At 38.8% G+C, this 26,199-nt stretch overlaps 1 protein-coding gene across 1 annotated transcript in view; it reads left to right on the forward strand.

Annotated features, from left to right (window-relative positions):
* The window catches only part of AFG1L (AFG1 like ATPase), a 198,013-nt gene that overhangs the window by 132,029 nt on the left and 39,785 nt on the right, over positions 1-26,199 (forward strand). The window contains exons 8-10 of the mRNA XM_043999572.1: positions 7,757-7,839; positions 24,287-24,357; positions 24,614-24,714. Of these exons, the coding sequence (XP_043855507.1) occupies positions 7,757-7,839; positions 24,287-24,357; positions 24,614-24,714 (255 nt within the window). The remainder of the gene's footprint in view (positions 1-7,756; positions 7,840-24,286; positions 24,358-24,613; positions 24,715-26,199) is intronic.

The following is a 26,199-nucleotide window of genomic DNA, read 5'->3' on the forward strand; positions in this document are numbered from 1 at the left end:
TTATGTTATCAATTGTGATGGGAAATGAAACTAATTAATTTTCATCAATGCTGATTTGTCTAGCCATCCAGGCATGTGGTTGTCTTAGAATGTAAATATCTTAGTTAATGTGTGTTAAGGAAAAATTATTAAAAACTGGCTCTGCTCATTTTATCAAAGGCCATAGTCAAATTGACATTCTCAGTGTTGCCCTTAGGTTTTCCCAGTGTCTGGCATTACACAATAGCAATATATTACATAATTTGTTGGGGTCTAACAATACTCTAATAACTTAGAATGTACATAATTGGCAATATAGTGAACAAAATAAACCCTTGGCCCTGTGACCAAGAGCTCTTATCATGCAGTAACAGTTAACACAGTTAGATTTTTCACCTTTCCTTTTATAGATGGTGATAATGATGGTGTCTCTGAAGACCCATGATTCTACCTCAGAGTTCCAAACAGGTATGCCATCACATGCTGATGCTTTACATTTTTTTCACAGATCGAGTTTACCTTTAGTGATAGATTTGGAAAAAATTCTTAAAATTACCCAGAAACTGGCCGACAGACAACCCATGATAAAATAAAATATCTAGTGGTACTCTGTGGAAGAATGAGAGAATGCTTGGGAGAAAAAACATCCAAGGTACCTAAGAAGTCAGATATGAAAACATACTGGTTTCATACTAAATGAGATAATTAAATTCTTCAAAACTCCAACATTAGCCAGCCACCCCCTTTGTCATCCCAAATCACTTTGTTTTCCTGGTGTTCTCCTGCCCCATTGGTCTTACTTACCCTTTGCTTTTTCCAGAAAGTTGTTTTTTTTTTCTTCTGAGCTTGTCAGGCAGTCCTAATACCACCTTCAGTATTTTTCCCAAGCCTATTGCATGCCTAGGACATACTTGATTGCCCCAACTTGCAAACGTCTTCTTTCATCATCAGAGGCAGAACAGTATAATAGAGAGTGATTGGACTTGATTCTAGACAATACCTGTGTTTGAATCCTAATCGATCTAATCCTATCTCTGGAGCGTCCACGGTCAAGTTACCGAACAAGTTACTCTCAACTTGTTTCCCCATTTGCAGAGTGGGGATAATGATACTTGTCCCACCTACCTTACAGGATAGTTGTAAGGATCATATTAGAAAATACATGCAAGATACTTTGTAGACATAAAGCTTGACATACATATCAAGTCAACAAGCATATATTAAGTACCTTCTATATTACTAGGCCCTGTTCTAAGTGCTGAGTGTAAGCTGTTGTTATCACTTAAGCAGCTCCTGTTACCTGACTACCTTCATGAGTCTTTTTTCAGCCAAATAGAAGAATGATGGTAATTTCCTTTTACCCCACCTTATGAAAATATGAAATTCGGATGACCCAGGAGTAATCTGGTTCAGAGGAATTGATTTACGTTGATAAAATGCCCAAGATTTATAAATCAGAATATGATTTTACTTAGTGTATATTGGTAGGTTTACCTGCCACAAAAAACAGAGTTGGCTAAGGCATCTCCTTCCTTGGTGTCAGGCTACCTGAGTGTTTTAATTGGTAATCAGAAAGTTACTTAATAAACATCGAATTTTAGATCAAAGAAGGTGAATGCCCATAAGGGAAGTTTTCTTAAAATTTTAATAGCCTAGTAAATCAGCTTTCTTCATTTTGTTTTCTTTTTCTTCTTTTTTTAATTTACCTCCCATAGAGACTAGAATATTTATATCTATTAGTCAAGGTGCCTGCTTCCCTGGACAGTAAAGGAGAAGCACTGACAAATTCTTACCCTCCAGCTTTCCTTTTTCAAGACTCCAAGAAGACCACTACATTCCAAATTGTTCTAGTGTAACATAGTGGAAAGAACACTGATCTTAGAGTCAGAAAAAACAGATTTGAATCCTGATACTAACACTTGTGAGTTTTGCAGCCCCAGGAAAAGCAGTTTAAATTTTCTAAGCTTTGGTTTCTTTATAGGGTAAATGTAAATAAAAATATTTGTGCCTCCTACTTTATAGAATTTTTGTGAGGAAAGTCTTTTACAATCTTTATAATCCATTAAATATAATCAAAATGTGAGTTATGAATTTCAGTACACTTGCATGAAATATTACAATTTCCAAGGGGATATTACTTTTCATTAATGGCTGACTGTTGTTTTTTCTTTTCTTTTCTTTTCTTTTTTGTGGGGGGGTGGGGGGGTGGCGCAGGGCAATGAATATTAAGTGACTTGCCCAGGGTCACACAGCTAGTAAATGTCAAGTGTCTGAGGCTGGAATTGAACTCCAGTCCTCCTGAATCCAGGGCCAGTGCTTTATCCACTGTGCCACCTAGCTGCCCCCAATGGCTGACTATTTCTTAATGGCAGCTAGGTGGCACAGTGAATACAGTGTTGGGCCTCATTTTCCTGAGTTCAAATCTGGCCTCAGATATGTACTAGCTATGTGAGCCTGGGCAAGTCACAACACTATTTGCATCAGTTTCTTCATCTGTAAAATGAGCTGGAGAAGGAAATTGGAAACCACTTGAGTATCTTTGCCAAGAAAATCCCAAATGGGGTCATGAAGAGTTAGACACAACTGAAAACTACTGACCGACAACAACAATGGGGGGGGGCAATAAGGGGTAAGTGACTTGCCCAGGGTCACACAGCTAATGTCAAGTGTCTGAGGTCGAATTTGAACTCAAATCCTCCTGAATCCAGGGCCAGTGCTTTATCCATCACACCACCTAGCTGCCCCCAACAAAATTTCTTAATGACATATGGGAGACATTCTAAGGGATTCCATTCTGGACTTGGAGGCATTCAGCCTGGCTGAAGCCAGGTAAATTAACTGTGGTTAAAATGCAGATGTGTTAGTTATGAATGTAAATGTAAAGGTGCTTTAGAAGTAAAGGTCAAGGGAAGCACTGCTTGAGAGTGAGGCAATGGTGATCTGTTCTGGTGGTTGCTCCTTGCTTAGCCAGGTGGGCCAGTGAGACAGATATCAAGTCAGGAATAAACAGAGAGTGTGAGAGGTTCTAAGATGCAACTTGGGGACTTTGTAATGAAAACTAATTAAAAAAGGAAATTTAACTTTCATGTGCTGGTAAAATGGAAAACACTTAGCTTAGAGAAACTAAGTAAGGATCTGCGTTCATAGTGCTGGGGGGCGGGGGGGAATAATTTTCAGGGTAAAAAGAGGCATGTATCTGTGAGAAATTTAACCTGAGGCTGAAGAGGATAAACTTAGGGCCAAACCCAACACTGACAGTATTGAAAGAATTCTACCTAGCCTGGGAATGTGTTGGTGACCTAACAAGAAAAAAAACAATCACTTACATGCCCCAGCCTCTTCTTTTCCCCAAAGGCCGCAAATCTGTTCTGTAGGGCTCAGCCCTACAGTTGTCCCCTCCACTTCTAATTTTCCATCTCTCTTACCTCTCTGCTTTTGTGGGGAGTCCCCCATGCCTGGAATGCACTCTATCACCTTACCTAAGACAGGGTAAGAATGTGATATCCGTGGAGAAAAGACAGAGAAAAATGCAGGGATGCAGCCTTTGTAAGAGAAACTTTCCCCCTTTTGAATTCCTCCTCAGTGGCAGAAGCAGAAAATTGCCCGAGGTGAGGTATGCTAGTAACCCAGCAAGAGGAATCTATGTGGCAACACTTGAAATTTTACAAAATGCTTTTCATACATTAAATGGCACTGTGAAGTAGGTATTTCACCCATCATTGGCTCCATTCCAAAGAGGAAAAAACTGAGACGGAGACAGAAAAAGTGACTAGCTCCTGGTCACACAGCTGACTGGTGCAGGGTATTTGGACTGCAGGGCTAGCATCCTCCCCACTATACCTTGTTACCTCTCACCATGATAACTAATACCAATATACCACTTGACAATTTGCATAAAGTTTTAAGTACATTGACATCAAACATGACAACAACTTTGTGAGCTATAGGATAAAGATAAATTAAGTTTCTGTGAGAATGTTTATGTGCTAATGAGGATTCTGATGTAATTTTGGTTTGCTGACTTCTATTAATAACCCATGGATTCAATCAAAAGCACTTATAAAGAGCCTACTATGTGCCAAACACAGTTCTGGATGCTAGGGATATAAAGACAAAAAGAAGCAGTCCCTGTCCTCCAGGCACTTACATCATATGGGAGCATGGTGGGGGACATGGCAACATCTCTGCAGACATCTAAGGAATACATACAAAAGGAACAGAAATAAGAGCTTTTGGAGAAAAGATCAGGAGTTCTGTTTGGGACATGTTGAGTTTGATATCCAGTTGGAGATGTCTGGTTAATGATGCGGTGCCACACCTCAGGAGAGAGCCAAGGGCTGGATAGCTAGCATCCTTTGCATACATAGAAAGGCTCATTTAACCCCTCAAGAAAAGGCTTGTGAAAGGTGATATCTGAGGACAATGGTTTGGGGGTTTTTGTTTTGTGGGGCAATAAGGATTAAGTGACTTGCCCACAGTCACACTTGCCAGTGTCAAGTGTCTGAGGCCAGATTTGAACTCAGGTCTTCCTGAATCCAGGGCCAGTGCTTTATCCACTGCGACACCTAGCTGCCCCACTGAGGAAAGTTTTGATGAAAGTCAGGGATAAGAGCTCTGGCATTTGCTACCTTTGTGATCTTGGGCAGTCGGTTAATCTCCATGGGCCTCAGTTTTCTTATTTTGATCTGAGGGGATCCAACTAGATAATCAAACTAAGAGAATCTAGCTCTATGATCTTACTATCTATGGGAATGGATGAGATAGAGAATGTAGAGAGATTTCTGAAATTAATGAATTCCATTTGTTTCAGCCCAATAAAGTGCAAGATATGCTGGATTTGGAGGCAGAAGTTTTGAGTTCAAATCCTGTCTTTTCTGCTTATTATCTTTGTGACTTGGAGCAAGACACTTGACTTTAAAAAAAAGAATTCATGTTTTACAAAGAAGATAATAGTAGACAGTGTATTTTCAGCTAATGTACAGTAATATAAATTTAGAAGTTAAAAGGTTTTAATTGAACCCTTTCCTGCAGGGACTAGCATGTAGTTTTCCTATTGTACTTCTCTACAATATGCACTGTATTCTCTTTTGTTCAGTGAATGGATAGTCAAATTATTAAAGTTGGATAAAATTACATTCATGAAATGACTATTTCTAATGTGATTTTTTTTTTTGGTGAGGCAATTGGGGTTAAGTGACCTGCCCAGGGTCACACAGCTAGTAAGTATTAAGTGTCTGAGGCTGGGTTTGAACTCAGGTCCTCCTGAATCTAGGGCCAGTGCTCTATCCCCTGTGCTACCTAGCTGCCCCTCTAATGTTATTTTGAACAACTAGAAATATACCTGTTAGATCCTATCAAAAATGTCAACTTTTAAAGTACTTTAGATGATGCTTTTATCCTTAAAGCTTACACTTTTGCCTTCCAAAGTCAAAGGCCTTTCTTCTGCTTATGTACCAATGTGAGTATATTAACCTGTTCTCGCTTCCCATCCCCAACTTCCCTAATTACATTTTCAGATTGTGTAATTGTATTTGTCCTTTGTATACATAAATATACAAACTAGTTCAAAAATAAATTCCGTTTAGTTGCTGATTAATTTTATGCATTTGAATTGGATGAGATAAAAGGTCACAGGTCTTATAAATATCCCTGGGAATTAAAGGGGGGAGGGGTGTTCATGTTGAGAAGACTAAACCAAGTGGATAATATCTGAACATTTGTGGATCATAGCTCCAAAAAAATATAGAAACCTGGAGTGAGTATTATGGTTGTGACAATTAAGAACTAGCGTCTAAGGGCTGTAGTTAAAGTTCCTTTTCGGCTGATTAGGTATTCCTTGGTGGTGATTAGTGAATGTAAGAATGCAATCATTTTGTAGAGTTTAATCACTCTGACGATAGAGAAGTTAGTTACTCAGAAAAAAAGTAGAAGCTTATATAACTTTCATTGGCCTCATTTTTGTTAATAGCAAAACGGAAAAGGAAGAAAAGTTTTTGTTAACTGGAATTCAGGGAGTAAATGACGTAAAAATTAGTTTATAGGGTTTTAAAAAGTTAGATACAGGAAAATAAATTCTATTCATTCAATTTTCCTTCACTATACTTTGTACATTCTCTTGTATTTATCAGGAATATATATGATTAGAGAAGGAAGTTTGAGCATGTAGTGAGAGTAAAGGACACCAGATGAACAACCCAAGTACTGCCCTAGCACCTGCAAAATCAGAGGCTTAGAGGAGGGCTTCTACCATGTTGGGGAGAACCTCAGTGGAGGATCTGTGGGAACACATGAACAAGAATTGTATAGGACTAGAGGGTGTAAATGAGCTGCAATCTGCCTCAATGGAGAGAATACCTACCTGAGTGAGATCACAAGGCCATATACATATGTATACCCCGTGACTGGAAACCATCAAACTTATATGTTGTATATATGAGACAACCACTCTGCATGGGGCTTATTCCCCTTCGTGCCCCAGGAGAGCAAACTGCAGTACGTCAGTGGCCAAAGGCATGGGTGGAGTCGGGGAAGGAGCACTGTAGTCCAGGCTATTGAGGGGAAGAAACAGGCAAAGAGTAACTGGAAAGAGATGCATTTCTAGTGATGAAGGGATTCCTGAAGTAGCTGTATCTTGGACTATGACAAAAGATTTGCATTACAGAGGTTTTAGGCTCTCTGGGAGAGAGGGTGTTCTATGTAAACCCCCTCCCTACATTGGAATTTTGGTTTTTTGTTTTGTTTTTTCGTTTTTTGGTGAGGCAATTGGGGTTAAGTGACTTGCCCAGGGTCACACAGCCTACATTGGAATTTGACATAGGCCCCAAAGAACTCCAGATTTGGAGTAAAAAGACCTGACTTTGAATCCTGCCTCTGCTACTTAACAGCTCTGTCATCAAGTCAGATTGTGTATGTAAAGTGCTTTGCAGATGTAGATAGTTCAATAGATTGATAGATTGATGGGTAGATAGATAAAGCATTTATTTAGTGCTTGATGTGCTCCAGGCTCTGTGCCAAGTACTAGAGGAATCTATGACATACAAGCAAGCAAGACAAGCACTACCCTCAAGGAACTTACATTCTAATGGAGGAAGACAATACATGAAATAGAAATGTCTGGTACTATTATTCTCACCATCTTCTTAGGCAAGTTGCCTAACCTCTAGGTGCTTCTGGAGATTGGACTGCATGATCTTTAAAATTCCTTCCAGGCCTAAGAGTTTATCATTTCTTTGACCTGTGTCTCTTTTTGTCTCCTCTGTGGCTGTAGCAGGAGGGTGAGATTGTGTTCCAGTGATCTTCTTACCTTACCTTGTACCATGAAATGCATTTTCCCATTGACCACCAGACTTCCAGACTATTCACAAAACCCACTTAATGGATAATGTAACTGAGATTATGAACACTCCCAACATTTTTTGTTGTTGTCGTTTACTTACTAATACAGCAGGCTATTTTCTACTTTTTTTGTTTGTTTTTTTGTGGGGCAATGAGGGTTAAGTGACCCACCAGGGTCACACAGCTAGTAAGTGTTAAGTGTCTGAAGTCAGATCTAGCTGCCCCTATTTTCTACTGGTTTGCAAGGCAACATTTAACTTTTCAGTTACTGTGATGATAGTGGCTGCTGCTTCAATCTCATTTGTTTTAATGAAACTTTTGTTTTCTGCTTGTACCCTTAGGTTGTTTTCTCAAGGGGGTAGGTTTATACACCCAAAAAAGGAAAAAATTATTGCTCTTAGCAAGAGCTTAGTTTAACCAAGTGATTTCATTTGTTTTGTAGGAATATTGTAACACGATTCAGTTGGATTCTGGAATAGATTATCGGAAAAGGGCGCTTCCTGGAGCTGGAAAACTCTACTACCTGTAAGTTGGGGTCTTTCCCCGCCCCTATATTTAGTATCCAATAATTCATCAAGAGAATATAGAAAACGACACAAGATAATTATTAGGATGTGAGAGATCATTTCTTTCTTACTTTGCCCTGTGAGCCTTCTTAAACATCAATGATAACTTTATTAAACTGTTTTTCTCCATCATCCACATTTGGATCATTTGTAATGTATCATTAAATTAAACCTAATTAGTTTTTTGGGGGGAGGTGTGGTGACAGATGGTTAGAAAGTAATGAGTATCCTCTCATAAGAGATTGTGTTAATAGAAGAATATCCTTATTGTATTAAAGTAATTAATTATTTGCAGAAATATTCTGACAAGTGTTCATTTAGTGTTGTGTATTCCTGTGTGCGGTTTCAAAAAAAAACTGTTCTATTTTGACAGATGATCTGTTTGTATTTACCATTTTTAATTTATTTCTTCATTTATTCTCCTTCGAGAAGAAAGAACCAGTACAGAATACATTCACAAGTACAACTGGTGATATTTTGTCTGATAAAAACATTCTCATTCCTGGGTGGGAGTAATTTGTAATTACAGACAGGTTCAGCAAGAAACTAATGGGATAAAAACCTTCAACAAATAAGCAACACTTCCTAAAAGTGTCATTGGTAAGAAACTTAGAAACACAAAAAACACTATATGAATGCAGGTCATAATTTTAGTACATAGCACAATGCTCAGCACATGGTGAGTGCTAAAGAAATGTTGTTCTCTCACTGTCTAAGGAGTAATTATGACCTAGACAAAAATTGTTTTTCTAATCATTGAAATTTTGATGATGTATACATATGGAAAATTATGAAAAGGTCATTTCTATTAATCCTTGTAAAAAGTAGATTATTTTTTCAAGCAGCATATTTCAGTTCAATTCAGTAAGCATTTATTAAGCAATTACTGTATGCCAGAAATAGGGCTATAAAGACTGAAATGAAACTATCTCAGGGCAGCTAGGTGGCTCAGTGGATAAAGTACCAGCCTTGGATTCAGGAGGACCTGAGTTTAGATCTGACCTCAGACACTTGACATTTACTAGCTGTGTGACCCTGGGTAAGTCACTTAACCCTCATTGCTCTGAGAAAGAAAGAAAGGAAGGAAGGAAGAAAGAAAGAAGAAATGAAACAGTCTCTGACCTCAAGGTCCTGAATTCTACTAGGAAGAAAACAATATAGCCACAACTTTACCTCATACCCCAAAGGAAGCAAGCTAGGACTCTGACCCCAAGAAGCCTTGGAATAGCAGTACCTCAATCCCCACCAAACCATCATTTTCTACTTCTAGTTTGGCCAATATAGTCATAATTTGAGGGAGGGCAACTCCTGTGGAAAAGGAGCCAACATCCTTACCACCAACTGCTCATTGGTAAGTGCAGGAACTGGGAGAGTTAGCTGTGCCACCTCCCAAAATACTGGCCCTGCTCCCAGCCCAGTACCCATAGCCATCATCCAGGGAAGTAAGCTCTGGGCAGACAGGACCCAGCAGCTGATTCTGTGGGGTCTGTGGCCCCTACCTCCTCAACAGCCACAGCTAGAGAAGACCCAGCAAAGAAAGGTTTCACCCCTGACGTCTCCAGCACCACAGAATGAATGGGTTCAACATCAGAAACAAATGTGGTTGGATTCATGGATTCACATTAAAGAAGTATTAACATCTCCTTTGCTGCCATAACCTAAGAATCACTGGGCCTCTCCATGTGAAATTGAATTTGTAACTGAAACTTTGTTTATGTGTTGCTCCTCCATCAGAATGTGAGCTCCTTGAGAACAGGGGCTCTTTGTGTACTGGTAGTTAGCACAGGGATTTGCACATATTAATTGCTTAATAAATACGTTTTCAGTCATTCATAAGGACACGACCCTCTTCTGGTTCTCCTTCCTCTCTGACCGCTCCTCAGTATCCTCTGCTGGACCTTGATCCAGGTCATATCTGCTAACCGTGCATGTCCCACAGAGAGAGAAGATGAGGAAGGAAAGAATAATAGGCAGGGGAGACAGCTAGTGAAAATGTCCAGGGTTAGGAGATAGAAGTATTTGGTATTAGAAACAGTGAGAAGGCCAGTGTCACCAGATCAAAGAATGTGTGTGCATTGGGGTTGGGGGGATGGGAACATGGGAAAAAAAAGACTGTGAAAAAGTAGGAGGGGCCAAGTCATCTAGGTCATTCAGCATCAAACAGAGGGTTTTATATTTGATCCCGACGGTGATAGGGAAGACACTGGAGTTCACTGAATAGGGTAATGACATTTTCCCATCTCTGGAAGGTCAATTTGACTGCTTACTGGAAGATGGATTGGAGTGGGGAGAGACTTGAGGCAGGGAGACCAACCTACAGGCTATTGCAGTAATCTAGGAATAAGTTGATGATGGCCTGCCCCAGATTGGTGGCTCCATGTTAGAGGAGAGAAGGGGGCATCTGCTGTGTGCAATGGTAAAATATACAAGACTTGGGCCAGGAGTGGCGAGAGAGAATGATGAGTCAAGGATGAAACCTGGATTTTGAACTTAGGTTACTGGGAGAATGGTGGTACCCTTGGCAAGAACAGGGAAGTTTGTAAGAAGGGAGGGTTCAGTTTTGAACCTGTTGGGTTTAATATGTCCATAAGACATCCAGTTTAAGTTGACAAATAAGTCTGCAGAACTGGAGATCAGGAGAGGATAAGTAGATTTGAGATTCATCAGCTTAAAAATGAATAGAGCAAAAAAATGAATAGAGCATCAGTTCACCTAAATCTCTCCGTGCTTGTCTGTATTCATTGTATTTGTTGTTTCTTACAACACAAAAGTATTCTATTATGCTCATCTACCATAATTCGTCAGGAAAACAATATACACAATGACTTTGACAATGGAAAGAACAATCACAAAATGATCAAAACTGAAATGTTGCAAAACTATAAAGACTAGCCAACATGGCCCCCATGAAGAGCTATGAGAAGACACCTGTGCCTGCTTCTTTTCACAGGTACAAGTTCATGGGTATGGAGCACTTCATATAATGTCAGAGTCTGTTTTGTTTTGGTTTTTTGCTCAGTTTTGATGCATATTTTTTCTCTTCCTCTTTTTTCATTTTAAACAATTCTGTTATAAGGAATGGCTCTCTGAAAAAGGGAAGAAGAGGGACACAAGGGGAAATCTATGTGAAAACAAAAGATATCAATAAAAATTTCCTTTTAAAAAAACAATAATTTTGAAGTTTAGAAGAAAAGTGAGTTTTAGGGAAAAGATCTGTTTTGTATATATTGACTTGAGACTTCTTCATAATATTTAGTTCATAATGTCCATTAGATACTTGGTCATATAGGACTAGAGTTTTAAATGCCAATAAAATAATTTGTATTTTATCCTAGGGAACCACTTAACTAGAAAAATTACAAGCTTTGTGGTTAGTTCTGTGGGCAACATTTTGTGGCATAGTGAAAAAAGCTCTGCCTCTCACTCACTTTGTGACACTGGGCAAGTCATTTCCTCTTCACTGGTCCTTTGTTTTCTCATCTGTGAAATGAAAGCTGTGGGCTAAATATCCTTTAAGGCCTCTTTCAGGTTTAAATTCTTTTATCCAAATCCAGGTGACATGCGATGTTGATGTTAAAGCAGGAGGTCCTTCCTGTAATCTGCGACATTTTATTGAGCCATCACACTCATTAAAGATAGGGCTTTTATCTTCACTGAAGAGAGAGCTTCTTCTGTTCGATCTTATTTAAAAACAAAACACAAAACATTACTAAGAGCCTACTGTTCTTTACTGTTGTTCTATCCCCAGTATTAGAGAGCCCTTGGCAGACATTCTTTCCATCATACTAGGACAAACACACACACACACACACACCCATGCATGTACACGCATGCTCGTGCGCGTGTGCACGCACACACACGCACAGAGGGGAAGAAAGAGATAAAGGAATAAACATCTTATAAGAAGATGAGATCATATGATTATTACCAAGTGGGCCTGCTTTCTCTTGAAGAGTTTATTGAGAAAAAAGCCTTCTTTATTTGGAAACAAGAAAGATATAATTTTTTAAAACTGACATTTTTGTGGTTTTAAAAATCTAAACTTCATCCGTATTTTAGCCTTACTCCATAGTCTGTGTTGCCTATATACCATGAAAAGGAATCACTTTGGGATTTTTTATTGTGCTAGTGAAACCCATTAAAAAAAAAAAAGCGGTTGGGAGGTGGTACACTTTTTCTCAGGACTGGTTTTCAGATAGAGGCAAGATGCCCACCTGGAGAGAAATGCCTGAACTGGAAGAGTTAAAATTAAGTGATTTCCAGCATTCTTCCCATCTCTAAGATTTTGGGGTTTTAGGGCAGCTAGGTGGCACAGTGGATAAAGCACCGACCCTGGATTCAGGAATACCTGAGTTCAAATCCGGCCTCAGACACTTGACACATACTAGCTGTGTGACCCTGGGCAAGTCACTTAACCCCAATTGCCCAGCAAAAAAAAAAAAAAAAAGATTTTGGGGTTTTTCCCCTTTTTGTGAGGAGATTGTCTCCTCATGACTTATAATGTCTTGATATATTTGTAACCCAAATTTTCTAGCACTTCATGTAAGCTTGCTACAATAAAAGACTCCATATCCCAATCAGTTTTAAAATTGATACAGAAGTTAATAATTTATAAATTCCCTGGGCTTAAGTCATTGTAATTAACCGGACAAATTGTCAACTACGACTGGTCATATACTACCCATGGAATTGAGAAAAGATCCATGAATCTGTCAGTCCTCTTTCATGTCCTGGCCCAGTCTGGTTTCCTGTGTTGAGACAAATTAAGCCACAGATTCTACTCCTGGTTATAATCTTTCTTTTTATTCCTTTATGTTTCAGCTTTGCAACTATACTCCTTCAAAAACCCAAAGACTAGGGGGCAGCTAGGTGGCGCAGTGGATACACTTACTAGCTGGTGACCCTGGGCAAGTCACTTAACCCCCATTGCCCTGCCAAAAAAACAAAACAAAACAAAAAAAACCCCAAAGACTTTGGTTTCCTGGAAGCTGCCCATTGGTCATGGGTATAACATCCCCAGATTGTTATTTGGCATCATTTGTGATCAGAACTACAATGTTATCTGATTGGCTTTGAACGTCTAATAGTTTGAAGCTTATAAAAGGCAAAATGGCATAGTGTCATAGTGAATATCAAGAGCCACTCTCAAAGCCAAGGACACAGATTCAAGCACCATAGCTGACACATAATGCCTTCGTGTCCCCAGGCAAGTCACTTAACTTCCTTAGTGGCCAAGCAACTCTCAAAGACTAGAAAGTGCTGATTTGCATTGGTAGAGTTTCCATACCTGGGAGTCCTATATACCAAGTTAAGCACTACTCAATGTGAGAAGTTTAACTGAACTATGTTTGTCTTCCCTCCTCATTCAGTAGATTTACACAGTAAATTTAAGGAGAGAATTTGAAGTGTAGGAATGGTTGCTCAGAAATTTTTCACTTCCATGGTTGGAATTGTGAACATGCACCATGCACATCATGTAGGACAGTTACCATTACTATACTCTACCTAACTTCTAGCAGAAATGCTTGCTGGCTTCCTGAGTTAGCAGCCATTGCGTAATCCCCATTCCATTATCAACTTCCCTCTCTCACCCCTACCTTGTACTTAACTGACTATTTCACTCAGCCCTATGCCTACTTCCTGTAGTTCCCCCTTACCCCAACTTCTCAATGACAGGCATACCCTTTCTCAAAGGAAGGAGCACTCCCCTGAAAATAGGTTAGCAATCCCTAGTATATAAGGAATAAAGAAACTTTTTCCTGCATATATATGTATATGTACATGTATGTTATATATGTACATTATATATATATATGCTTAAGATGAATAAGAAATCTATGCTCTACAAATGTGTATTTTCTATGTTTTTAACTTATTAAAAAATGGCTATACTGCAAGATTGTGTGGTAAAATAATGGAACTTGGCAGACACCCAGGGGTCCGACTTGATTGATTTAGTAGTATTTGAATTGGGTGTGAATGAGGAACTACTAAGTAGTACCCACTTAAAGATGATTAGATTTGAGCTACACCTGGCCCACCCTGTCAAATCTAGTCTAACTTGGCCAACCCTGAGAAGGATTGTCCTCAGAGGCTGTGGACTGCATCATCAACAGGGAACCAGTCTCAGCCACACTACTTGAAGGACCTCCCCTTTGGGGGAGGGAGAAAAAGGTAGAAAAAGGGACCCCAACAGGAAGTAGCACATACTCTTGGTCTCTCTCTCTGGCCTTGGAGGAGCATTCGGAGCAGACTAGAGACTGGCTGCTGACTCCCATAGAAATTAAGGACCCCTGGGGGTGAGTTACATCCAACCCTTTGAATTAGCTGAGCTGAAAGCGAGTTTGGGTTTGAGACAGCCCTGGCTAGAGCCAGGCAGATTATCCATTTTCCTTTCTCCCTATTCCCTTGTCCTTGACTTTATTAATTTCACCTTTGCTGTGTATTTTATTCCCATTAATAAAACCTGATTTGTTTGTGGAAAAGAGGCTGTTAAGCTCCTTTCTTATTGGCCTGGGAGAAATAACTAAAAAAGACAGTTCAGAGGGGAGGAAGCTCTGGACCTAGAGGTCCCTCATTATTTTCTGAACCCCATTATTATGGTGAGCCACCCAATTAACTCTCTCCATATTAAATTTGGCCCCTACAGTTTGGCGAGCAAAGCCAGGAGCTAACAAATCTGGTGTGGATTTCTTTAACCCACCCCCGCCCAACCCTTACTTGGCCATGTGCCAACTAATCTGGTGGACCTTTTTAACCCTCCCCTACTGCCTCCCTCATTTCAACAATCTCCCTTATTTTAAACGCCTCTGAAAGCCTTACTTCAAGAGAAAAGGCAGGGGCAGCTAGGTGGCACAGTGGATAAAGCACTGGGCCTGGATTCAGGAGGACCTGAGTTCAAATCCAGCCTCAGACACTTGACACTTACTAGCTGTGTGACCCTGGGCAAGTCACTTAACCCCAATTGCCTCACCAAAAAAAGAGAGAGAGAGAAAGAGAGAGAGAGAGAGAGAAAAGCCAGTCTATTTTAAAGGGCACCATGATTGAATATTTTGCTTTCCCCTTGTGGATTCTCATTGGAATGTTTTGGGACAGCATAATGTCCCAATTTAAATGACTAACTTACTCAATATTCCATCATAGCTTTATTGGTTTCCTCCTCATTCACACAGTAAAAAAAATTTGGAATAATGGCATGGGAGAGCCCATATTCCCCACTGAGTTTAATGTTACTGAGAGCATTACAACTAAATTAGGACCTTACCGTGATAACATAACCATAGCTCTAGTGATTATAATTTTTATTCTCTCTATTATCATTATTGTAATATGGCATTTTCTCAAAAAAAAACTGGAAAGAGAGGAAGGAGTGTGACCATAGTGGACCATGTGGTTGGAGAGACGCTGACAGCTCCCTCTGCTGGAGATGACCTGAGTTCAGAAACAGAGCTTGACCAATCTTTAGAATCAGATCAGCAGAAATTGCTCCCCCTGCAGGAAGTTATAGAATGTACCCACAAGTGAAAAGCAGTGCAGGTTAGAAAATACACTCTGTTTAGCCCAAAAGATTTGAGTGCATGGAAGAAAATTATACCTAGGTTTGATCAAAATCCAAAGACTGTAATTTCACAGCTAAGGGCCATATTTAATATATATCAACCTACTTGGGCCAATGTCACTGGTCTTATGGAAATTATACTATCCCAGAGTGAGATTATGGATATTATCACAGTAGGATATGACATCCTGAAATGGGAAGGAAACATATACAGGGTAGGCTAAAAGTCATGATGTTTTAATAATTTTCGGGAAATTTTTTCTCTTTTGCCATTTATGAGATTTTATTTTCCATACATAATATAAATTAATTTCCTATATATACTGTATATCATGCTATGGTATTGTAAATTAAAAAACAAAAAAAATATTGAAAACCTTCGTGACTTTTGACCCACTCTGTTGTGTATTTTGTATGTGTGTATATGTGTATATATATATATATTTGGTCTATAGAATGAACATAATCATACTTAACCTTTTTCTACTTAATATACAGGGTGGTACAAAAGTCACTAATATTTAATAACACCTTTATCTTTTGTTTTTAATTTATAATACCATAGCATCATATACAGTATATATATATATATGAAATGAATTTATATTATGTGTGAAAAATCAAATCTCATAAATGGCAAAAAATAAAGAAAAAATAATTTTCAAAAAGTTATTAAAACATCAGACATTTCATGAATTTTGGCCCACCCTATAGAAATAAAAGTATTACTAGCTTGTAAATTCATTGAAGGCAAATATCTGTGGTACTTTTTTGTGTATATATTAGCTCTTAACATAATCTAGGCACATATTAAACACTCAGTAACAATTTGTTCATTGATAGATCAACTAATTGCTTTTCGGTTTTAGAAGAATAATGACAAGAGCTAACGGTGATTTTTCAGGACTATCTTAAAGTAACAAACATACCCAAATGAAAACATCAGGGCATCTGGATGGATATTTTGGCTAGGAGTTAACGAGTCTATAAGTACTTGAATGAAACAGAATAAGTGTCCATTGAATAATGTGATGTGAAGAAAGCCCAAGATCATGTTAATAGTGACTGATGGATTCAGTCTGAGTGATACTGAACATGCAAGATTGAAGAGCTCTTAATTACCATATATCAAAGAATATTTGGGAGAATCATTGCATCTACATCATAAGGCATGTATGTGGATGGTGACAGGAAAAGAACTAAGGACTCTGAACTGAAGTTTTTTATATCATTCTGAAAATGCCAAGACCTAGGTGGCACAGGATAGAGTAAGAGGCCTGGAGTCAAGAAGACCTGAGTTCAAATCCTGACTCAGACACTTCCCAGATGTGTTATCCTGGGCACGTCACTTAACCCTGTTTGCCTCAGTTTCTTCATCTGTAAAATGAGCTGGAGAGCTACCCCAGCATCTTATCCAAGGAAACCTCAAAAGGGGTCATGAAGAGTCAGACACAACTGAAAATGACTAAACAACAACAACAACCCCAAAATGTATGCATTTAAACAAAAGCTTTGGATTGTACTGTTTTGAATTACTGAAAATCTCACATAAAGAAAATTGTTTATGACTTTGAAATTCACAGAGGATTTATAAATCTATGAACATATTAAGAAAAAAATGGTGCCCATCAGAAATCCAGTTTGAAATATCTGAAAGGCAATGGGAGATGCGAGATTAGAAGTCAACAGAGAGCATAAGTCAGGATAGGTAGATTTGAGAATTGTCAGCATAGAAATGGTAGCTAAATGGGATGGGAGCCGATGAGATCACCAAGCAAAATAATATAAAGGGAGAAGAGAACAGGATCCAGGCCAGATCCCTGAAGGACACCTCCAGTTAGAGGGTATGATCTCGATGAAGATCCAGCAAAGGAAACTGAAGAGCAGTCAAATGTGTAGAGGGAGAACCGGAAAGAGTAATGTCTAAAAAACCTAGAGAGAAGAGAGTATGATCAGAGAGGAAAGCGTGATGAACAGGCTGCAGAATGATATGTGAGAATGAGGATTGAAAAAAAAAAAAGCCATTGGAGGAGGAGGAAAAGGAGAGGAGGGAGAAGAGTCAAGTTTTGCCAAATAGAGCTAATCTTCACAGTGAGCCAATAGGATGGAGAGAATTGGTCCAGAGGCAAAGGTAGGGCTTCCAGGAACCCATCACCCTAGAAACTTCCACTAGACAGGAAAAAGAAATGGCTGTATTGGGAGCAGCTAGGTGGCACAGTGGATAGAGCACTGGCCCTGGAGTCAGGAGGACCTGAGTTCAAATCCAGCCTCAGACACTTAACACTTACTAGCTGTGTGACCCTGGGCAAGTCACTTAACCCCAATTGCCTCACTTAAAAGAAAGAAAGAAATGGCTGTATTGCAAAGTTGGTGGAGGACATCCTGAAACTTGGAAAGGAATCTTGGAAATAGTAGATAGTGAAATCCCGTTCATGCCCAGGTCGAGGAACCCCCAGGTATGCCTCTTATAGGCCTCTACCTAAGCAGCAGCTCTAGGAGAAAGTAAAAATACCACAGGCTCTTGGCACTGGTGCCAATCCTTTAGTAGAAGTTGATTATCTTGGGGCAGCTAGGTGGCACAGTGGATGGAGCACCGTCCCTGGAATCAGGAGGACCTGAGTTCAAATCCAGTCTCGGACACTTAACACTTACTAGCTGTGTGACCCTGGGCAAGTCACTTAACCCCAATTGCCTCACTAAAGAAGAAGAAGGAGGAGGAGGAGGAGGAAGAAGTTGATTATCTTTTCTAGCATCCATTCTGTAGTATCCACTCCCAGAAAGAACTGAGGCAAGGACACTCCAAGCTACGTCAACCAAGCTAATCTGTGGTTAGATTTAAAGTGAGTAAGAAATCTGTGCTCTATAGATGTGTCTATTTCTATATTTTTAACTTATCAAAATTTTCCTTTAGTGCCTATATAAAGTTTTCTTTCGAAAGAATTAAACTTACCATAGCAGAACTACTGGAGAAAAAATCTCTCCTTCCCTCTCCTCTCCTCCCTTTCTTTCCCATCATAATAAAGAGGGAAACCTGTAGCAGGTGTGTAGCTAACAAATCCCATCCCAGGTCATGATCTCAAAAAGAGCTGGTGGAACTGAAGCCCTAGAAAATAGAAAACCTCAGAGAGAAAGAAATGAGATTAGATGTGAACAGGGATCCCCAGGGCAGTTTCCTTGATTTTTTTTTTTTTTTTGCAGGGCAATGAGGTTTAAGTGATTTGCCCAGGGTCACGCAGCTAGAATTGATTTTTTTAAAAAAATGTTTTCATTCTATTCTTTTTTAAACACCACTTTTATTTCATAACAACCCCTCCATGTCCTCACCATCTTAGAACCCTTTCATGTAACAAATAACCACAATCAAGGAAAATACATTAATATTTTGGCCCTGTACCATTTTCTTACAGGGTCCTAGCACTGTTCTTCATGCTTCATTTTTTTTTCAAGTAAAGAATTGTCTATTTAACACTATCCATTATTTCTTATCTCTATGTTATTTTCATTTTAATAGTAATATATATGTACTTAATATATATTTTGTGGGCAGCTGGGTTGCACAGGGGATAGAGCACTGAGCCTGGAATCAGGAAGACTCATAATTCCTGAGTTCAAATTTGGCCTCAGACACTTGCTAGTTGTATGACCCTGGCCAAATCACTTAACCCTGTTTGCCTCAGTTTCCTCATCTGTAAAATGAGCTAGAGAAGAAAATGGCAAACTACTCCAGCATCTTTGCCAAGAAAACCCCAAATGGGGTCACAAAGAGTCAGACACGACTGAAAAATGACCAAACAACAGCTGAATAATATATATTATGTAATATTTATCAAACTCTTTAAGATTTTCAAAATACTTTCTATGTATCACCTCATTTGGTTCCTACAACCATCTGAGATAGTGTGGTATTGTCCTCATTTTATAATTTAATGTGGTATCTTGGGGGGGGGGGGTTGGGGGGGTGGTGGCAGGAAGAGTAGACTTCCAAGCTGGGAAGAGGGAGGAGAATGAAGGGCCTAAAAATTTGCCCAGATTACAACTTTGCCTAGAATTTTCCCTGGCAGTAGCTCAAAGTGTGTTTCAGTATTTTTATGAGAAATTAAACATTTAATGAGAAAAATTACCAATGAATACTTCTAGAATTCAGGTTGCTCACGAAACACATGGTACTGTGCTGGCTAGTGTCCTGGGGATCACTCCAGGTCTTCAAGTGTTCTTAATTTTTTTGTGTCATGGACTTCTATGGCAGGCAGATGCAACCTGTACACTACTTCTCAGAATAATGTTTTTTTAACACAAAAGGAAGGATTGCAAAGGAAACTAATTATTTTGAAATAGTTATCAAAACATTTTTTACTGGAACCTGAGTCCCTTTGCTCAAGGGCATCTTCAGTACCACCAATTGGAATCATCTGGGGAAGAGTCAGAAGGAAATTTGTAGATGAAAGAGAGATCCTTAGATATGATTTTCCTATACCAGATCCTCTTTCCCAGCTGTAGCTTTAGAATAGCAGAATTTGAGAACCAAGTTTTTATACTTCACTCCTGCTAGCTGGTTAGTTACTCAGACACTTTTCAGCATCTAGACCTGAGTTCAAATGCTGTCTCTGATTGTTTACTAGTTGAGTGAATAGAAGGGAGCCACCTACCCTCTCTGCATCTCAGTTTCCTCATCTGTAAGATGGGGATGACAGTATTTATACTACTTACCTCACACGGTTGTCATGAGGAAAGTATTTTGTAATTGGAAACTTATTAGTATTCATTGCACATAGTACACACTAAATAAAGGTTGTTGAATTAGAACTTGGCAGTTCATAAAAGGGCTCTGGAAGGCATTCACCTAAAAAATGACTCTAAAGAAACACATTGGAGTTGGTAGTAGCTTTGAAGAATGTAAAATGTTATTTCATCAATAGTTTAGTCATCTCAAATTCAAAATAAAATACCATCTATTTTATTACTTATAGACTTTGATTAAAATAATAGATTACCGACTATACTGAATGATATTCTATGGCTATCTGTCCAAAGAAGCTATAAGTAGTCTTCATAATAAAATATCTCTATGATATTTTAGTAATAAATAAGCCTTACTGATATTTTATGGGATTTTGCCATTAAAAAAATCATAATGCTACCTCATTTTGTAATATAACTTCCTTTCCATATCCATAGACCTGAGAAATCTGTGAATTTTTTCATACTTGTTAAAAATCACAAAATTATTCACTGATAAGCATAATTTCTGTGCACATTTATTAATTGATATGTTTGGCTTTAAATCAGAAAGCATTAGATAGAAAATCAAATTGAAACTATTTGAAATAGTCTGGAATGTGATGTAATTGAAGAAAATGTTGTATTTACTGTACTTCTCAGTATCTAGTTCCAACAGTGAACTCAAGCTCACTTTTTTTCTAGTACCCCACTTTTTTCCAATTCTTTTGGAGTATAATTTTTGAAGTATAATTTAATAATGACATGTTACAGAAATTATTTTCCAGCATAATGAATTTTGCTAAAATAGAACTACCCTTATCCCCTTTCTTTGGAGTCAGGTTCCCCAAGGGCTGAGCCCAAGTCTGCCTGAGCCAGGACCCTTTTGTGTGAACCATTCCCCTGCCCTCTTAGGTGACATGTTTTTAAGCTATTAAAACTTAAAACCCTATAAGAGGCGGCAGCTAGGTGGTGCAGTGGATAAAGCACTGGCCCTGGATTCAGGAGAACCTGAGTTCAAATCCGACCTCGGACACTTGACACTTATTAGCTGTGTGACCTTGGGCAAGTCACTTAACCCCACCAAAAAAAACCCAAAACAACCAACCCTATAAGAAATGACAAGCAGTATGACTTCAGAAAGGCCTGGAAAGACTTATATGAACTGCAGCATGGTGAAATGAGTAGAACCAGGAGAATATTGTGCACAGACATTAATATTGTTTGATGAAGAACTCTGAATGACTTGACTATTCTCAACAATACAATGATCCAAGACAATCCCAAAGACTATTGATGAAACATACTATCCACCTCCAAAGAAAGAACTGATATTGATGGAACACAGACTGAAGCATGCTATTTTTCACTTTCATTTTTTTCTTTAATTCAAGTTTTCTTATATAAAATGACTAATATGGTAATGTTTTACAAAATTGTACACATATAACCCATATCTGATTGCTTGCCACCCCAGGGAGGGGACGGGGAGGGAGGGAAAGAGGAATAAAAATTGGAACTCAAAACTATAAATTAAAATGTTTATTACTTTAAAAAACCCCTTAAAACCACACTAATATTTTTGGGACACCATATGTTTGTGTGTGTATGTATGCATGTGTATATGTGTGTATATATATGAATATATCCTTTTGAAGTATCTGAAGATATCCCTATATTTATACACATGTGTATATATAAACACACACACACACACACATATATATATATACACACATACACACACACACACACACACATATATATAGGGCCCAGAATAAGTCTGGAGTTGTAGCATGGACTAGAAGATGCAATTTCATATGGATACATAATAATGTCTTGAACTTAGACTTTTAAAAATCAACTTCACAGGTACAAGGTGTGGGCTGAGCATGACTAGACAACAGTGCATCTGGGAAAAAAATCTCAGAATTTTAATGGGGGCAGCTAGATGGCACAGTAGATAAAGCACCAGCCCTGGATTCAAAAGGACCTGAGTTCAAATTCAGCCTCAGACACTTGACACTTAACTAGCTGTGTGACCCTGGGCAAGTCACTTAACCCTCATTGCCCCCCCCCAAAAAAAAAGAATTTTAATGGACTGCATGCTTAATATGAGGCAAAAGCATAATATGACAACTCAAAAAAGCTAATACAATATTAGGCCACATTAAGGGGATGATTTGGGGGTGAGCTGCATGATAGTCTTGTTCTACTTTACTTTGGAAAGATGACTAGAGTGTTGTGGCCGGTTCTGGGGGCCACATTTTGGGAATGATTTTGATAAACTAAAGAGCATTCAGGATGATAGAAGGCTATCTTTCACCATGCCATACAAAGATCTGTTGAAGGAACTAGAGATATTTAACCCAGAGAACAGAATATTTGTGGTGGGAGTCTAGAAAAGAGGAACCCGATAGATGTCTTCAGATGTGTGAAAGTATCTCATGGAAGAGAAATTGGACTTCTTTTCTCGTCTCCAAATAGCAGAACGAGGATTCGTGAGTAGAAGTTGTAAAGCAGCAAATTTTTAGCTCAATATAAAGAAAAACTTCTGAGAACTATCAAAAAATGAAATCCTCTACCAATAGAATAGTGAGGTCCCCTAGCTAGTAGGGCCTCATACTGCTTGATAAGTGTGCTATACTGAGAATTCGTTTTGAGGTATAGGTTAGAACAGATGACCTACAAGGTTCCTACTGGCTCTGAGATTCTGTAATTCATATCCTGTGAATTCTCAAAATGCATATACATCAATCCATTGAAACCTGTAATTGATTCTTGTTCTAGGTCCTTAATGTTTGTCCCATATTATTCATTTTTTTAAAAATCTAGTTGTTTTTATCCTTTTTTTTTCCATTGTCAACTGCACTATTACTCCATGTAAATATCATTACTGCTACACGACTCAAAAATCAAAGTACATTTTTATTTAAATAAAATTATCCTCCTTATTTTTAGGAATGATTTTTTGAGGAATTACCAAGAGCAGTCAACATTTGAAAAAAGCATTTGCTTTTGCAGAGTTTGAGGAAGTGGGGTAAAAGTCTACCACCTGGTAATTATCTTAAAGGGAAAATTAGGTTAGCTTTAGTTTAGGCTTCATTTTTGGTTGCCTGGATGTGGGCGAGAGAATTCTGTGATGGGAACTATCAGTAGGGCATCTAGAATTGAGCTTAATTGCATTTTACACCTAGAGAAGACTGAAATGTGTGGAAAAAGTAAACATATTGTAAGGTCATTCTGTATAAGTCTGCATATAGGTTGGAAGCAAACTTGAGTTTTCACTTGTGAGGTCCTTTATGCAAGACACTATTTATTTCTTTTGCAGATCAACTGTATTGAGTGCATTAGTTTATCAGCCCCTTTTGAAAAAGAAAGTGAGAGAGAAAAAGGCCACAGCATCATCACATTTATATGTTCGGGATCTTTAAACCATATGGTGGTTTCTAATTAGAATACAAAAGATTCCGTGATGAGACAGATTTAAGACTAGCTCCAATGACAGGAGATGAACTGAAAGTTTACTTAAATTTTCAAGGAGGAGATTTTGAGAGAGAATGTGTGGTCTATAATTGTCCTTTTCCTACACCCCTGAAAGAGGTCTGATAAAGTTATTGATGTGCAGATCAGGTTGGTATTTGGAAGCTAGTAATTTAATTCTGAAAATGTTTGATCAGCACAGTCAGTCAGCTTGACTTGAATTTTTTTTTAAAGCAGCTTCAATATTTAATTTCACATGTACCCTCTCAGTAGAGATTTCAAAGGATACTTCTCTAGATGCTTGACTGCCTTGTCTGTTTGCTCTTGTTTTGCATGTAACAGAGAGCCCGAAGCCTTTTTTCTCATTGTGTACACATAGTATTAATGGATTTACTCTGCCTGTATTGCCTCATTACTGGAAACAGCCAGAAGCACAGAAGTCTTTCAGTGTATGCAAATAAGGCAGAATCATCTACCTGAGAGTTAATATTCTCTGCTTTTAAGTGTATTCGAAATCTAATGTTTGTATTTAGAGCATAACATCCTGTTCTCCTTTTTTATGGGCAAAAAGCTAAGCGGGCTCAGGCAGCTGTTTGATGTTGGCTTCAAGTGTTATTAATTTCATATTCTATTATTCTTTTCACTGTAGCACAAGTGAAGCTGATGCGGAGGCTGTCATGGATAAGTTGTTTGATGAGCTGGCTCAAAAACAAAATGATTGTACGTAAGTTAATTTCTCTTGAAAGAGAATACATTTAGAACACAATGCCCAATCTCCACTGACCAATTAATAAGTTCCATTGCTGTATATGGGTTGATGCCACACTCAAGTGGCAGTCATTGTATCAGCATTTTGTCTAATTTATGTGTTGAATCATGTGCTATTATTCATCAAGCTATGCATTTCCTATCTGTAAGAGATGAATTTTATAGTAATTATCCAGACAAGATTGAGTCTTTGTTCATGTTCCCATAGTAACTAGACCAAGGATTCTAAAAGTGCAAGGCAGAGAGCTGAGGCTGAATAAAGCTTGTGGAACCATTGCAGACTGCACATTTGAAGAGCTGTGTGACAAAGTGAGTACCCAGTCAAATCTAGACTCATTGGCCTTTTCGCATTTGAAAAATACTTAATATTTTCCTTTCAACCTGTATCGCATTTAAAAATACTGTGAGCAAAGTCTGAATTAGTTTTTAAAGTCCTTACAAAGCAGGGGGCTCCCTGCTTTGGACCCATTTCACTACAAAAATTCACACTAGGAGTGCTTCAAAGCATACTTTGAAATGCAGAAATGCCCGTCAAATGATCCTAAGGAACAAAAAGGCCTTTTGGGTTTTCATATTATCTTCAAAAATCTGATCAAAACAGGGTTTTACATAAAATTTTGAGGTGAGATTAGTATTTGAGAGCATGAATAATAATTGGCACTAACCATCCAGGAGAACCAGACCATAGAAGCTTCTTCATTCAGCATTCCCATTGTCTTTCTGTCATTCCCTACAATAGAAGACCTCTTCAGACTTGAGATCCTAAGAAAGTCACTTTCACTGAATTGTGACAGATCACTTGGTTAATAATCATAACAACAACAACAATAGCTCATATTTATCTTGTGCTTACTGTGTGCCAGGCCCACCATGCTGAGCACTTTACACTTGTTATCTCATTTAGTCCTCACAACAACCCTGGCAAAGAGGGGCTCTTATGATGCCCATTTTACAAATGAAGAAACTGAGGCAGGCAGAGATTCAGTGTGACTCATACAGGGTCACAGTAAGTGTCTGAGGCTGTCTCTGAACTCAGATCTTCCTGACTCCAGGCCCACCCAGTCTATCTGCTGCACCACATACCTGCATTAGCTAACTAAGGCCTCCAGTGTCATTTCCTTGGGGGCAAGGACTCTGCCTTCTACTTTGTAAACTACCCCACGTGCACAGTAGAGGTGCAGTGGCCTTCTTTGTTTGAAGCTGAGATTGCATAGCTTACATGGATTTGAACCAACAGCACCGTCCGCACCAGCTAGTGTCAGAAGTTAACTGTTGGCTAACCACAGAGGGGCTGTTCATCCTTAGAGGAGGGGAGGGAGCCCTCACACAGTTCACACCTGGAACATTTCCTTCTGCTTCCCTGATTTGTTCTCTTCTCCCTTATGTAAATGAGGTAACTTTTGAGCCATCCGGCACAGTTGCTGTTCCAGAACGAGGGAGCTGGGTCAGCATAAACCATTTGCTACCATGAACTTGAAGACCCCAAGCCTCCAGTCCCCCATGTTGTAATTGTAGAAAGTACCAAGCTTTCCACAGCCCTCAGACTAGATGCTTAGACAGCTTTGCATTTCCATTAATCATGTGTGTCATTGTGGCTCTTGAGATCTCTCCTTGAAAAATCACACTGAGTCCCTGAATAGTCGTAGGCTCCTGGGGAAAACGACCAGAGCTTTTGTTTAGCTATTGACTGATGGTTTCATTCATGAAATAAACTGTAAACAAGTCAGCTTATACCCACAAGATGAGGCTCCTTCTGCCACAGTGGGGAGAGTGAAAGCTGATCGAATCCCCTCT

This window comes from Dromiciops gliroides, chromosome 4 (assembly GCF_019393635.1).
Source record: "Dromiciops gliroides isolate mDroGli1 chromosome 4, mDroGli1.pri, whole genome shotgun sequence".
NCBI lineage: Eukaryota > Metazoa > Chordata > Mammalia > Microbiotheria > Microbiotheriidae > Dromiciops > Dromiciops gliroides.